At 38.9% G+C, this 15,099-nt stretch overlaps 1 protein-coding gene across 1 annotated transcript in view; it reads right to left on the reverse strand.

Moving 5' to 3' along the window:
* herc4 (HECT and RLD domain containing E3 ubiquitin protein ligase 4) overlaps nucleotides 1–15,099 on the reverse strand; it is a 110,929-nt gene that overhangs the window by 30,844 nt on the left and 64,986 nt on the right. The window contains 4 exon segments of the mRNA XM_072557971.1: nucleotides 5,473–5,616; nucleotides 9,298–9,465; nucleotides 12,910–13,008; nucleotides 14,911–15,030. Coding sequence (XP_072414072.1) covers nucleotides 5,473–5,616; nucleotides 9,298–9,465; nucleotides 12,910–13,008; nucleotides 14,911–15,030 — 531 coding nt within the window.

Consider the following 15,099-nt stretch of genomic DNA (forward strand, 5'->3'; position numbering starts at 1 on the left):
CTCCTTCAATAGCACGAGTACATGCTTAAAACTCTCGAAAGGGGTTTATACCCACAATCTGACTCCGATGGGAGTGTTAAATCAGACACAGCTGATACCCTGCAATTAATGTAAGCAGGAGAACAATGGAATATTTAAAACTTTGGTGTCAAGTACTATATAAAAAAATGGGATAAAAGTCAGTCAGGATGAAAGTGAAATGGATCTAGGGCTCTTCTGTATTCAATAGTTACCTCGTCCAACTACTTCAGAGAAATGCAAAAAGCAAAGTTTTTTTTATTCACTCATGGGATGTGGGCATCATTAGCTGGCCAGCAATTATTGCTGTTGAACAGGTGGTGATGAGCTAAATTCTTTAACCAGTACAATCCATGTGCTGTGGATTGACCTACAATGTCATTAGATAGGGAATTCCATGACTTTGACCCAGCAATACTGAAGGAATGGCAATGCATTTCAGAGTCAGGATGAGGAGCAGCTTGGTGGGAACTAGGAGTTGATGTTCCCATGTTTCTGCTGCCCCGTCCTTCTAGATGGAAGTTGTTGTGGGTTTGGAAAGTGCTATCTAAGGATCTTTAATGAATTTCTGCAGTGCATCTTGTCGAACATATAGTAGCAGCAGTGTATACATCAGTGGTTGAGGTGGATTCTTGTGGATATGGTGCCAATCAGGTGGGCTGCTTTGTTCTGGATGGTGTCAAGGTTCTTGAGTGTTGTTGGAGCTGCACTTCTCCAGGCAAGTGGGGAGCATGCCATCACACTCCTGACTTGTGCCTTGAAAATGGCAGACAGGCTTTGGGGAGTCAGGAGATGAGCTACTCATGACAGAATTCCTAACCTCTGAATTGGTTTGGTAGCTTTTAGTATTTAGCTTTCAAGTCCAGCAGAGTTTCTGGAAGGGCAAAATGCGTCAGCACAGGCTTGGAGGGCTGAAAGGTCTGTTCCTGTTATGCTGTTCTGGTAAATAGCAATCCCCAGGATGTTGGAAGTGGGGATTCAATGATGAGAACATCACTGAATGTCAAGGGGCGGTGAATAGATGATCTCTTATTGGGGTTGGTCATTCATGCCACATAAATGCCATGCAATGTTACTTGCCACATCAGCCCAAGCTTGTTTCATTTAAACATAGGATGCTTCAGCATCTAAGTTGTGAATGGTGCAGAACATTGTGCAATACTCCCCACTTGACTTTATGTTCGATGGAAGCAGCTGAAGGTGGTTGGGACTGGGATACTACCCTGATGAACGCTTGCAGAGATGCCCTAGCGCTCAGATGACTGACTCCTATCAACTCCAACAATTTTCCTATGTGCCAGGTATAACTCCAAATAACAAAGAGTTTGCCCCCTAATTACCAGTGATCCCAGTGTCGTCAGGGCTCCTGGTTTGCATAGACATCAAATGCAACCTTTAAGTCAAGGGCTGTCATTCTCACCACATCTTTGGAATTTGGCTCTTCTATCCAAGTGTGAACAAAGTTAATAAGGTCAACCCAAACTGAGCATCGCTGAGGAAGTCGTTGCTGACCAAGTGCTGCTTGATAGCACTTTTGATGACAGCTTCCATCATTCAACTGATGATCAAGAATACACTGCTTTGTCCTGCTTTTTATATACAGAACACCTGGGAAATTTTCTAGATTGATGAGATTGATGCTAGTGTTGCAGCTGTACTGAGACACTTGGCTATGAAAGCAGCACATTCTGGAGCACAAGTCTTCCATACTATTACCAGAATGTTGTCAAGGTCCTTAGCTTTTGCAGTATCTAGTGCTTTGACTGTTTCTGGTTATTACTTGGAATAACAAAATGACTGAAGACTGGCATCTGTGATGTTGGTGATCACTGGAGGAGGCAGTGATAAATCATTCACTCAGCACTTGTGGCTGCAAATTCTTCAACCTTATCTTTTGCACTGATGTGTTGGGTTCTTCCATCATTGAGGATGGGAATATTTGTAGAACCTCCTCCTAAAGTGAATATTTTATTTTCCACCACCATTCACAGCTGGAAGTGATAGGTCTGCAGAATTTAGATCTGATCCACTGGCTGACAGATCACTTAGTTCTGTCTATCACCTGCACGCCAAGCAGCATAAGCAGCAAGGAGTGTGTTTGGTAGCTTCATAAGGTTGATGCCTCACTTTTAGGTATGCCTGGTAGGGCTACTGAACCAGGAATGATCTCTTGGCTTGATGGTAATGGGTGAGTGGGGAAATATGCTGGGGCATGAGGTTGCAGATTGTGGAGTACAATTCTGCTGCCATTAACAGCTCACAGTCCTAGCACTGGAATTAGTGGGTATCAGGGACAAACTCTCCACTGGTTGGAGTCATACTTGGTACATAAGAAAACGGTTGAGGTTGTTGAAGGTCAGTTACTTCAGCTCCAGGACATCTCTGTAGGAGTTTCTCAGGGTAGTATCCTAGACCGAACCATCTCAGCTGCTAAATCAATGACCTTCTCTCCGCCACAGGTCAGAAGTGGGAATGTTTGCCAACGATCGCACGAAGTTCAACAGCATTAGGGACTCCTCAAATATTGAAGCAGTCCATGTTCAAATGCAACAAGATCTGGGCAATATCGAGGTTTGGATTGACAAGTGGCAAATAACATTCATACCACACACGACATGCAATGACCAACTCCAATAAGAGACAACATAATCACCATCCCTAAACATTCAATGGTGTTACCATGACTGAATCCACCCCACTATCAACACCCTTAGGGTTACCATTGACCAGAAATTCAATTGGACTCATCACATAAACAAAGTGGCTACAAAAGCAAGTCAGAGACTAGGAATACTGTGGCAATTAACCGACCTCCTGACTCCACACAGCTTTTCCACCATCTCTAAGGCAAGTCTGGAGTGAGATAAAATACTGCCCACTTCCCTGGATGACTGCAGCTCCACCAACGCTCAAAACACTTGACGTCAACCAGGACAAAGCTGCCCGCTTAACTGATCCCACATCCACAAGCATGCACTCCCTCCACCACTGATGCTCAGCAGCAGCAGTGTGTCCTATCTGCAAGATGCACTGCAGAACCTCACCAAAGATCCTTAGACAGCACTCTCCAAACCCACAACCATTTCCATCTGAAAGTACAAGTGCAACAGATACATGGGAATACCACCACTCCATCCTGACTTGGAAATACATTGCTGTTCCTTCACTGTTGCTCAGTTAAAATCCTGGAACCCTCTCCCTCGGCATTGTGGGCCAACCCACAACATGTGGACTGCAATGCATTAAGAAGACAGCTTATTACCCAGGTTCAAATCCCACCATGGCAGATGGTGAAATTTGATTTCAATAAAAATCTGGAATTAAAAGTTTAACAGTGACCATTAAATCATTGTCAATTGTCTGGCTCACTGATGGCCTTTAGGGAAGGAAATCTGTAGTCCTTATTTGGTATGGCCTACACGTGACTCAAGACCCACAGCAATGTGGTTGTCTCTCAACTGACCTCTGGGCAATGAGGCCCAACCAGCAACCCTGTGAAAGAATAAAAAAAAACACTTTTTCAAAGGCTACAAATGCTGGCCAGCCAGTGATATCTATGTCAGTCAATGCTGCTCGATCTGTTTGAAATCTACCCTATTTAGCACAGCGATACTGACAAAGAAAACGATGGGGATATTCTCAATGTGAAGGCGGGACTGACTGGTGGCCACTCTTACCAAAACTGTTATGAACAGATGCATCTGCAGCTGGCAGATTGTTAAGGATAATGTCAAATATGTTTTTGCATCTTGTTGGCTCCCTCACCACCTGTCGCAGACCCAGTCTAACAACTATGTCCTTTAGGCCTGACCAACTCCATCAGTAGTGCTGCTGCTGAGCCACTCTTTGTGTAGACACTGAAATCCCCAAACCAGAGTACATTTTGTGCCCCTGCATCCTCAGTGCTTCCTGCAAGTGTTTCTCAACATGGAGGTGTACTGATTCATTGGCCAAGGGAAGACGATATATAGCGATCAACAGGAAGTTTCCTTGCTCACGTTCGAAGTCATGAGACTTCAGGATGTCCAGAGTCAATACTGAAGACTCCCTGGGAAACTCCCTCCCCAACGTATCCCTTTGTGCCACTATCTTGCTGGGTCTGTTATTTTGGTGGGACATGACACATCCAGAGTTGGTGACAGTGGTGTCTGGAACATTCGAGTAGGACTATGCCAAGGTATTACTTGACTCGCCCATGAGGCAGCTCTCCCAATTTCAGAACTAGCCCCCCGATGTAAGGATGACTTTGTAGGGTCAACAGGGCTGTTTCTGCCATTGTTTTTTCTGGTGCCTACATCGATGCCAGGCTGTCCATCCAGTTTCATTTCTTTGTTAAGACTTTGTAGCAATGGATACAACCGAGTGGCTTCCAGGCCATTTTAAAGTGCAGTTGAGAGTCAACTACATACTGTGCACTTGGAGTCACATGTTGGCTAGACCAGGTGAGTAAAGCATATTTCTGAAGGACATTAGTGAGCTGGGTACGTTATTCTGACACTGACAATGATTTCATGACCATCAACATAATTTTAATTACAGATTTGTTTTATTGCATTCAAATTTCACGATCTGATGTGGTGAGATTCGTATCCATCACAGAACATAAACTGACTTTCTAATAGTCCAACAATACCACCATTAGGCTCTCATCTCTCCATGAATGTTGAAGAACATTGTCAAAACACCAGAATACAAATTAGAGGAAATCATCCTCAAAATTTCACTGCTCCCATCAGAATGTACTGTATCCAATTCAGAAGTAAGGGAAATACAGACTGGAGCAACTTGGGCTTTTTAGCCTTGAGTGGAAGCAATAAGTGATTTTAAAGCTAGATAAAAAAAAAAGAAAAAAGTAAATGGAAAGTAAAATTGATATAGTAAATTGGTTCATTGTACAAGTAAAAAAAAATTACAAATATTTCCTAATATACTTCCTAACAACGACCAATACACAAAATAGACTATTGGATGGAGTAAAAACTCTGAAACCGTGGAAGAAACACAGGGAACAACTCTAGATTTTTGACAATCAATGAAGCAAGACGTGCTCATAAAATTTCACTTCTAGAATTGTGCAGACTTTATTTTGAAATTAGGAAAATTCTGGATGGTGACGAGCAGAAATGAGAGGTCAAATCACATTTAAACTATTTTAATGTTTGTTTCATTTTTGAAAGTTCAATTCTAACTCAGGAGAATGGCTGCCTACAGTTTTAATTAAAATGCAAAAAGGATAATTTTAGTCCATTCATTTACTGGTACCTGTTAAATTTTCAGTTTACATACTGTCAAATTGATTGCATTCTTAGTTAATTAATTTAACATATTGGAGTTTCCTGGAAATTAGAAGAGATGCCTTTGAGATTCTTTACTCAATATGTTTAAGTGCAAAGAATGAGTTTTGGAGTAAGAGATATAAAGATATTAAACCATAATTGATTTCAACTTCCATACCTGAAATGAAAACCAGATGAGTCTAGATTCCTCATAATATCGAAACATGCCATACTTAGGATCTAATAAATCTCTCATAATCAAGAGGAAAAACTCTTTCCGAACACCTCCAGCATCCACAGCTTCTTCTCCAACAAAAATTACCTAAATATGAAAAGAGGTGCAGAATTTTAAAACTTCAATCTCTGCAAATACTTTAGAGATCATCGATAGAAAACAATTTGGCAATCTTATCTAAATAGAAAAATATGCTCATTGTATGAAATGCATAATATTTCTTTCCATCAATGCAATGCTTTTTCAACTAATGAGTGCTTGTCACACGTGTATTTCATTTTTTACTATGTTAAGGCTAAGCACACACTAGATGGCATGCAAGAAGTACCATATAGCAGTGCATGAGGAAGAAGTCTAACTGCATTAGATTTCGCATAGCATTCAAGACAATATTCAGTGCAAGATGTTTCTGGGTTTTAGCAGCATTGGGATGGTATTCATTTTACATGATATTACTGAGATGGGGACTGAGTGGGAGACAAGAGAGCAGGAGATTAAAGCCAGTGACAGAGGATGTTGCTTGTTAGTACATTGTTAGGAACTATAAACAGTGAGGCATAAGGGAAGTTTAGGCAATACAGGGTCTAATACCACAAGGTTGAGATAGTAGCTAGCGCACTGTCTGATTGAACTGCTGTGACAAGGTGAGGTCATTTTGGTACTCCCAAGGCACTACTTATGAAATATTGGGATATTGATTCAGTAACAATGAAGTAATGCCAAAATATGTTCAAACCAAAACTGAGTGTGTTTCAGAATTGATGGCATTTCCATGTACTTGTTATTCCTGAATTGGAACATTTAGTGGAAGAAATCTTGTATAACTGTAGCCATGGTAAGCTCATGGGAAAGGAATGCATAATTAAATTAGTGGATTGCTTGGGATTAGCCGAGATGTTGTGTTCAGGATGTTAAATTGCTTGACGATTAACGTTGCAACCTTTCAGACAAGTAGAAAGTGTCCCATTACACCCAGAGCTTGTGCCTTGTAGATGGTGCTACAGTCAGAAAGTGAGCTGTTAACCAAACAGGTCTTAAACATTCTGATTATCTCCAGCAGCCAAAGCATTCAAGATGCTGGTCTACGGTGGTCAAAATGGATACTGTTAACAGGGAATTTGATGATTCTAATGCCTTTCAATGTTTGGTCAAGGGCAGAATAGTGTTAACTCTAGTTGGAAGTGACCATTGCCTGGTAATCCAAAATGAAACTGCTTATCCTTGTTGTGTATGCCTGCAACTCATTCTCTTACCTAACTCCCTGAATACTAAAAAAAAATCTATTCCCTCCATAACTTTAAAAATCAGCGAACTCTGATTGTCTTTGAACTCCCTTACTGTTTACCTTTCCAAAGTCAAAGCCTTCAACTTCAAACCTACTCTAAATCCCCTGATACTTGCCTCAATATTTTACTCATCCTCCTCCTCTCAAAACCAATGAAAACTCAAAACCCATCTTTAACAACTTTTGTTTGACCTTTCTCATCGGCTCAATGTCAATTACGTTTTCATTGTTCCCTCTCCAGTTTATAAAGTTAAGTCATTTTCTTTCAGAGACACTATACAAAGGTAAGTGTCATCGGTTTCTTTGACAAATTTCCACTAAGTGGAATGTGTACTTTTAAAAAGATATCTACCGAGTGTGATGTCACTTCCTTAATTCAATTCACTGAGAGAAGTGTCAATGGCAGGTGACGGAGTTAAAAATAAGGTGAATGTGGTTCCTGGTTACTCAGGGAAACTATAGGAACGAGAGAGGATTAGGATTTACAGAGGTTAGGAGAGTAGTAGGTTAAGGTCAGACTATGTCTGGCTGACTATGCTTGGGTAGATAGAAAGCAAATTAAGTAATTATGAGTTGGGCTGAATTGATGGTGGGAAAGGGCTAGAAGGACCATAATCTCTGATTTATTAGTTGAGCTACATGCAAGTCGACACAGGTAAAATTATACAGAAGAATACTTGCCTCAAAAGATAGGTGTCAGAGAAGTGCATTCCAGTTCTTGGGTCATTGGCACCAGCACTAGGGAAAGTGAGAGTTGTACTATTGGGACATTTGAACCATGGGGAGATCAGTCTACTTGTAAACTGCCTAACCAGGGAAGTAGAGAGGGTTCAAACTAAATAGTGGAAGCAAAGGATAAAATATTGGAAAGATGTAGTATATCATAAAGTAGGGACAAGGTAAGAGAGAAAAATATAATGCACAACGTAAAGGTCAGAAAGGAAAACAAAGGAGATCAGGATATAGAACTGGCTTGGATGGAAATGAAGAATTGGGGAAGGAAGTCATGAGTGGGCATTTTCTCCAAGGCCCTTAACAGTAACCACATTGCACTCAAGAAGAAATTACTGGATACTGGTGATAAAGGGATGCAGTAATCACAGATGAAGTTAATTTATATACAAATTGGGAAAAAAAAAATCAGATTAACAGGAGTAGCCTAGAATGTTTATGAGATGGTTTCTAAAAGCAGCACGTTCTGAAACTATCAGACAGCACTATTCTAGACTTGGTATTGTGTAATGTGACAAGTTTAATTAATGACCTCACAGTAAAGGCACCTCTAAGAAACAGCCATGTTAATATAATTGATCTATACATTTAGTTTGAAAGGGAGAAGATATTGTCTAAGGATAATATTTTAAACCTAAATAAGGGAAACTTATTGGGTGTGGGGGGGCGGCATGAAAGCTGAGTTATCTGAAGTGAATTGGTATACTAGGCTCATGAAAGGAGACTGAACCAGGAATGTAAAAACAAGGTAGAGTTTTACAGGGAATTATAAAAAGAGATAGTGAAGTGGGTGTTGGGCCTCTAGAAAGTGAGAAAAGTGTGTTAATAGTAGATAGTAAAGAAATTGCAAATGAAACAAACAAATATTTTACTTCTGTTTTCACCATAAAGGATACAAAACACATTCCAGTAACAGTTGTAAATGAGGAAATAAAAAGGGGAGAGGACCAGAAGGGAAGTGGTACTAAGCAACTGTTGGAGCTGCCAGCAGACAAGAATGAGGTAGCCTCTATTCTTGGATTTAAAAAAAAGGTTGCTAATGAGGCAGTTATGGCCTTGGTGTTAATTCTCCCAAGTTTACTAGATTCAGGAAAGATCCCATCCGACTGTAAAGTAGCAAATAAATCGCCTCTATTTAAGAAGGGAATGAGGCAGAAAAGAAATTATGGGTCTCTAAAATGGAAGAGCAAATCACTCAGTTGCCTTCAAGAATGCAGTTCACCAACATTTTCTGTCGGGGGTAATGTGTTAGAAACGATCAGAAAAGGGATTATAGCTGCACACTTTGGAAAAACTCAAAAGCTATCAGGCAAGTCAGCATGATTTTGTGAACGGATAATGTAGTTTAATTAATTTATTGGAGCTCTTTGCGATGTGGATAAAGAGGGATGTGTAGATATGCTACACTTCAATTTCACTGAATAGGAGTAAATGGTGCAACAACTATAGCCATAGTGCTGTGGTTCCAAATTAAGTTAAACGCCCAACTGTGATTTGTTTTTGAATATGGTCCTTGTATTTGAATAGGGTTGATAACTATGCAACAAAGAGAGAGGAGAACTCTTCTCATCTGACACTTCCTTAATGAGTTAAAGAATGATACTGATATTTGCATTGGAGTTTATCTTCTTGAAGACAAAATAATTTGAATATGGAATATTGGGAAGCATTAAATAAAGTTTAAAACTGAAACTAAAATTGGAAAACCAGTTACAAGGCCCATTTAGTTTACTATTCACACACAAAACTACCTTCAATGGCTTCTTGAAATCTACATTTTTGCTTTTCCTCAATACTTCCACAGTGTCTTCAACAATGTGTTCCCTTCGTACAATCAGCACGAGGCAAGGGTTAACTGTATCCACCACAGGCATGAAAAAGGATGAAAAATTTTGTCTATGTGCCTGGTCAACTGCCAACTGGAAAGTATGAAAAAGTTAGTTAATTTAATGTTGATTATAGTTTTAAAACAAAAGCATCATAAGCTGAAAGTGAAATATTTACCATGAAAATCAAACAATAAAACTACAAAATAAGACAATGTATTTTTTGGAATGTAAATTAACTTAAAGCCATAAGAAATGTAAAAATTTCCTTCATGGCAGCAAACAAGAACCAATTTCACAGTTCCTCTTTGCCACTGTAAACAGTGAACATTACACATTTAGAATTCAATTAATCAACTGATTTCTAAAAACCTACAAACTAAACTTAAACTACTTAAAGAGTTTACCTATTTATATATGGCTGAGCGAAATTCCAAAGATAACCTCACCTAGGCTGCTTTACCATGAAAAGAATTGTGTGTCTTGGCCTCTAGATTACTCCTCTCATTCTATGTCCAAGCAACCATGTGTATCCAGTGAAATCAATGTCTTAATATACCTCTAAAATGGAAGATCAAATCACTCCGTTGCATTCAAGAATGCAGTTCACCAACATTTTCTCAGAGGCAAATCAGAATGCGTAATAAATGCTGGCTTTGCCAGTGATGACCACATCCACTTAAAAGAAAAAGTAGTAAAGCTAAATACAGTATCTCAGCACTTTTAAAAAAAAACTTATTCATAAGGTATGTCACAGGCAAAGCCAGAATTTACTGTCCATCTCCTGTTGTCTCTGAGATGCTGTCAAGTGAGTGACATTGTCTTTGTGACACATATCAAGGTCTTTCTTGAATTGCTGCAGTCTGAATGACAAAAATAAATCCACAAATGGGACTCTCAATTTTGATCTATAGCATTATAGATTCATGCAGCATTCAAAGAAACAGGCCCTGAGGCCCATGTCCATGCCAACTAACAAACACCAAACTACACTTAAACTGCACTTGATCCATAGCCTAAGCTCTGACGTTTTCAATTCTCACGTAAATGCCTATTAAGTGTTGCGAGAGTCCTTGCCTCCATCATCCTCTCAGGTAGCACATTCCATACATCTACCATTCTCTCAGTGAACTTTTATTTTCTCACATCTCCTGTAAACCACTTATACCTCATCTTATCCTTATGCCCTCTGATTGTAGAAATATCTGCCACAGGGAAGATATTCTTACGACATACTCTGTTTATGCCTCTCAATTTTGTTTTCTTGAATCAGATCCCCCCGCCCCAAACCATCGTCCCCACACCAGCCTCCTCTGTTCCAAGGAAAATAAACTCAGCCTATCCAGTCTCACCTCATAACTAAGACTATTCACCTGAAGCAACACACAGATGAATCTCCTCTGCACCTTCTCCAGTGCAATCATGTCCTGATAGTGTGGCAACCAGAATTGCACATAGTGTTTGAATTGTGGCCTAACCATTGTCTGATAAAGTTGTAACTGTAAAATTGCATCTTGCTGCTGACACGATGGCACACGACTTGGAAGGGAAATTGCAGATAGTGATATTTCCATCTGTCTGCTACCCTCATACTTGAGACAGGGGTCATGGATTGTAAGGAGGAGCCTTAATGAGTTGCTGCTGTGTATCTTGTAAATAGTACACACAGCTGCAATTGTGTCTCACTGATCAAGGGAGTTAATGTATAATGGGGTGGCTTGAGAGCTGATGGTGTCATTGCCTGAGTGCTGTGGTATCACCTAGACAAGTGGACAAGCATCATTGATAGAAGAGTTATAAGATTACTTATTCAACATAGAAATTCCAGCATCTGATGCTCTCTCATAGCTATAGTATGTGTAGGCTCAGTTATGTTTCTCCTCAGTGATAGCCTCAGAAGTGTTGATGTCGAGGCATTCAACAACGGTAGTGTTAAATATGAAGCAGAGGTGGCCAGATTCCCCCGTTAAATAGCATGTTGACTCTGGAACTTCTGGTAGGTTTTCATCCCATCTCGGAGCAATGCAACTCAATAACTCTGTTAGACAAGTTAACTAATGTTTGCTTGAAGTCTTATGCTGAAACAGACAAGTATAAAACTAAACATCATGGTTCTTGCTGCATAAAAGGTGGCAGAGTCCATGCATCTCAACTATCTGAGTCTACCCTTTCAATTAATGTATGATGTATAACTGAAAAAATGGAGTTAAATATCACACAACACCAGGTTATAGTCCAATGCATTTAATTGGAAGCACACTAGCTTTCGGAGCTCGCTCCTTCATCAGATGGACTACACCGGTCCAACACCGGCATCTCCAAACCATGAAAAAATGGATTCTGTTTTATCATGGAACTGAAACCCTACTTGTGTGCAAGATAGACGAAATTAGTTATCCGTATGACAAAATATGGGGCAGATATCCATCAGTAACCTCAGCCAAGACAAATGAGTTTAGCCACATTGATTTTCATTTTCTCTAGCACAAAGAAATTCACTGGTTTAAAAATGCTTCAATATTTGCATCTGTTACAAAACACTTCTGTGCCTGCACACAACAAAAACTAACAAAGCCAGTCTATGTACAGATTTATTGCTGCAATATGGGTTAATTCTCTGACTGGAACAAACACTGATTACATTTTGTGAACAATACTGGTAATGTGTGCGTGCATTGAAAGATCTTCTAAATTCAATACTTTGGATTTGCAACTAGCAAAAATGCTTCAAATAAAGCATGTTTAGTGACATAGATAGAACTAATTTCCTGTGAGCAATTCACAATTAGACTTTGGATCAGGTCAGTCTTTCAGGATTTGGAAAGGGCCTCTTGCTCTCATAATCGGAGGTCATTGTTCTTTGAGACAGAATTGCTTTCCAATGCATTTAACTCTCTAACATGAGATTCAGTTATTGAATAGTTATGAAAAAAAGATCAAAAAACAGATCAAAAAAAGAAAAAAAGATAGATATTGCCTAGATGCTATTAATCTTCTATAAAGGCTGCTAATTTCTTAATACGGTACTAGTGAAACAGTACCCTAATATTTTATGTTTGCAGCACGTTTTGTTAAATAAAAGTTTATTTAACAGAACCAGAAGTTGCTGGAAAAACTCCACAGATCTGGCAACATCTATGGAGAAAAGGCAGAGTTAACATTTTGGGTTCAGCGACACTTCTTCAGAACTGATTTAGTTTCTGATTTCCAGCATCCAGAATTCTTTAGATTTTTGTTAAAAGTTTATTAAAATTTTGTCGTCATTTTATTAAAAACAAGCCATTGTTGGTACACAGGACGAACATAAACCGAACAATATTACATTAAATTGGACATTCGTTAGCTCTAATGAAAGTCAGCAAGTCAGATAAGTCAACTGCTTTTCTCTGACCTGAGAATTTACAGCATTTTAAAAAATATTTTTAGCTTTCTAGTTGTTTGAAAGTTTCAAAGGCTAATTTTTCCAAGTTCTGAACTATTAAGAAAGATTATGCAGCCTTTAATAGACTGTACGAGATAAATAGAAAGTGCTCTCACCTGCATTTGTAAGATGGCATCAGTCTGTAAGAGTGTTGTTTTTGCTTGAGCATCAAATACAAATGGATAAGTACAAATTGTAATTGGCATATCTGGCATCTAAAGAGAATTTTTTAAAAATCAAGTATTCATCACATGTAAGATGTTTCCACTCTTAAATATTAATCAAGCATAATTTGGAAAGCAGTCCAAAAGCTGGATTCCAGATCAAATGCTTCAAACAAATACACAACACAAAATGGGGAAAACAGGTAGAAAAAAATCTAGTTGTGTCACGTACTTCAATGTCTAAACAGCAAATTTTGCTAAGATGAGAAAGAAGAATTAATGTTTGGCTGTATAGACTTATATTGCAAAATAATGTAAAGAAAGTAACTTGCATTTATATCACTTTTCAGAACGTATCAAAGTGTTTTACATCAAAGCAAGTTTTTTTTTGAAGTGTAGTCATTTTAGGATTGTATGACACCACACTCATATTGTACATATTCCACAAAAGGAATGTGAGGATGATTGACTGCATTCACACTAATCAAATATCCATATTGAACAGGGAGAACTCATTGAGTGCGCTATGTGGCTTAAATGTCACATGACAGAACAAAATTCTCACTTAAAAGCACTTTCTCAATACTGTGTTAAAGTATCAGACTTAATTATTATAAATTTTATGGGAATTTCATTATCCATGTTACTTGACAGGAAAACCTAGATCACTTGAGACAGGGCACAGTTTGTTCAAAGGACCCTGGATAAAAGACTTGATCAATTTGCAAAATTAAGCCTCAGGACATAGACAGCAGGGCAGGCTGATGTTTCTGAAAATTATTTTTCAGGCTTTCTAATATTTATGAATGATCTTATTGACTAGTGTTATAATATTTTCCCTTTGGAGTTGTATTTTTAATTATTCATTGGATTCAATATTGATGGTAAGGAACAGTATTTGTTGTCATTGAACCAAACCTCGAAATTCTTCATTAACCAAGAAATTTTCAAATTAATCAGCTTGCAATTATGCAGTGTTTCATTACATCACTGAATTCTGTGGATTTTGTTAATTTTTATACTTCCAATTAGGTTTTCAAACAACAGGTCTCAAAATTAAAAGTGAGCAGCTGATCTGGTACGTCTAGTTGGAATGTTCCCAGATTGTGAATGTTGTAGACATTGGTGAGACATTTGGGAGAACAGCAGGAGATTGGCAGTGAGGAAATTTCTACTGTTCAGAGCAAACAATCCCACTGTCCAACTAAGTGCACAACAGCAAGATAAGATTCTCGCTTATGAGTGGCAAGAGGCCTACTTGCATGTATTAGCATGCATTCAACATCCCCATTCTGACACCTTTGTATCCCATTGATGCACAGCTTCCTATTTTTGCAGCCATTGCATAAAAACTATATAGCAACTAGTCCTCACATGAATATCAGAGCAGTAACCCTGCTCCATTGACTCTTCAAAGGCACCATCTCAAGGTATGCTCCATGGGCAGTGACCGCACACAGGTCCCATCCAAAAGGACCTCCAGATCCAGTTGGCAAAACCAGATGCCAATTACCCACTACTTGTTCTGTCCTGGGCAAATTAAATGTCTAGGTCAGCCTCAGAATGCAAACACTTGAATGGGGTAAGACTGACCATTAAAAATGGGGTTGGCACCAGGAATTGTGGGAAGTCCTGGCCAGTAATTATGCCTGTACCAGGTGGGAGAAAATTAATAAGGTGAGTTTGAGAAGATAGTCAGAGAAAACTCGTTAGGACTGGAGGAGAAAAGCCTCCATAAAAATTACCAAAAATGACACTTTGCCAATTTCTGGTAAGAACCAGCTCCATCCACGATCCTTTGAAGATGGCTTCTTACTGGGGGTGCAGTACTACAGAATTATCCCTCCTGAAAATACATGAATGAAAACTAACAACGTTGTAAGAAAAGTGGAACTCAGTTAAGTGGATTTATTCAGAGTTAATTAAATACAGTCATTAGAAATTTTTACTTACAACCCCGTATACTTGGTGTTGAATCCAGTTTACATAATCATTCCTGATGTCTATCAGATCTTGCACTTCATGGATATAGAATTTATCGTACTGAATGATCTGTCCCGATTTCTCATTTACCTACATTAATAAGTAAAGTGTGGCAAAGCAGAATTTCAAAGAAAATTGATTTTAATGTAAATTTAGACA

This window comes from Chiloscyllium punctatum, chromosome 38 (genome assembly GCF_047496795.1).
Source record: "Chiloscyllium punctatum isolate Juve2018m chromosome 38, sChiPun1.3, whole genome shotgun sequence".
Lineage (NCBI taxonomy): Eukaryota > Metazoa > Chordata > Chondrichthyes > Orectolobiformes > Hemiscylliidae > Chiloscyllium > Chiloscyllium punctatum.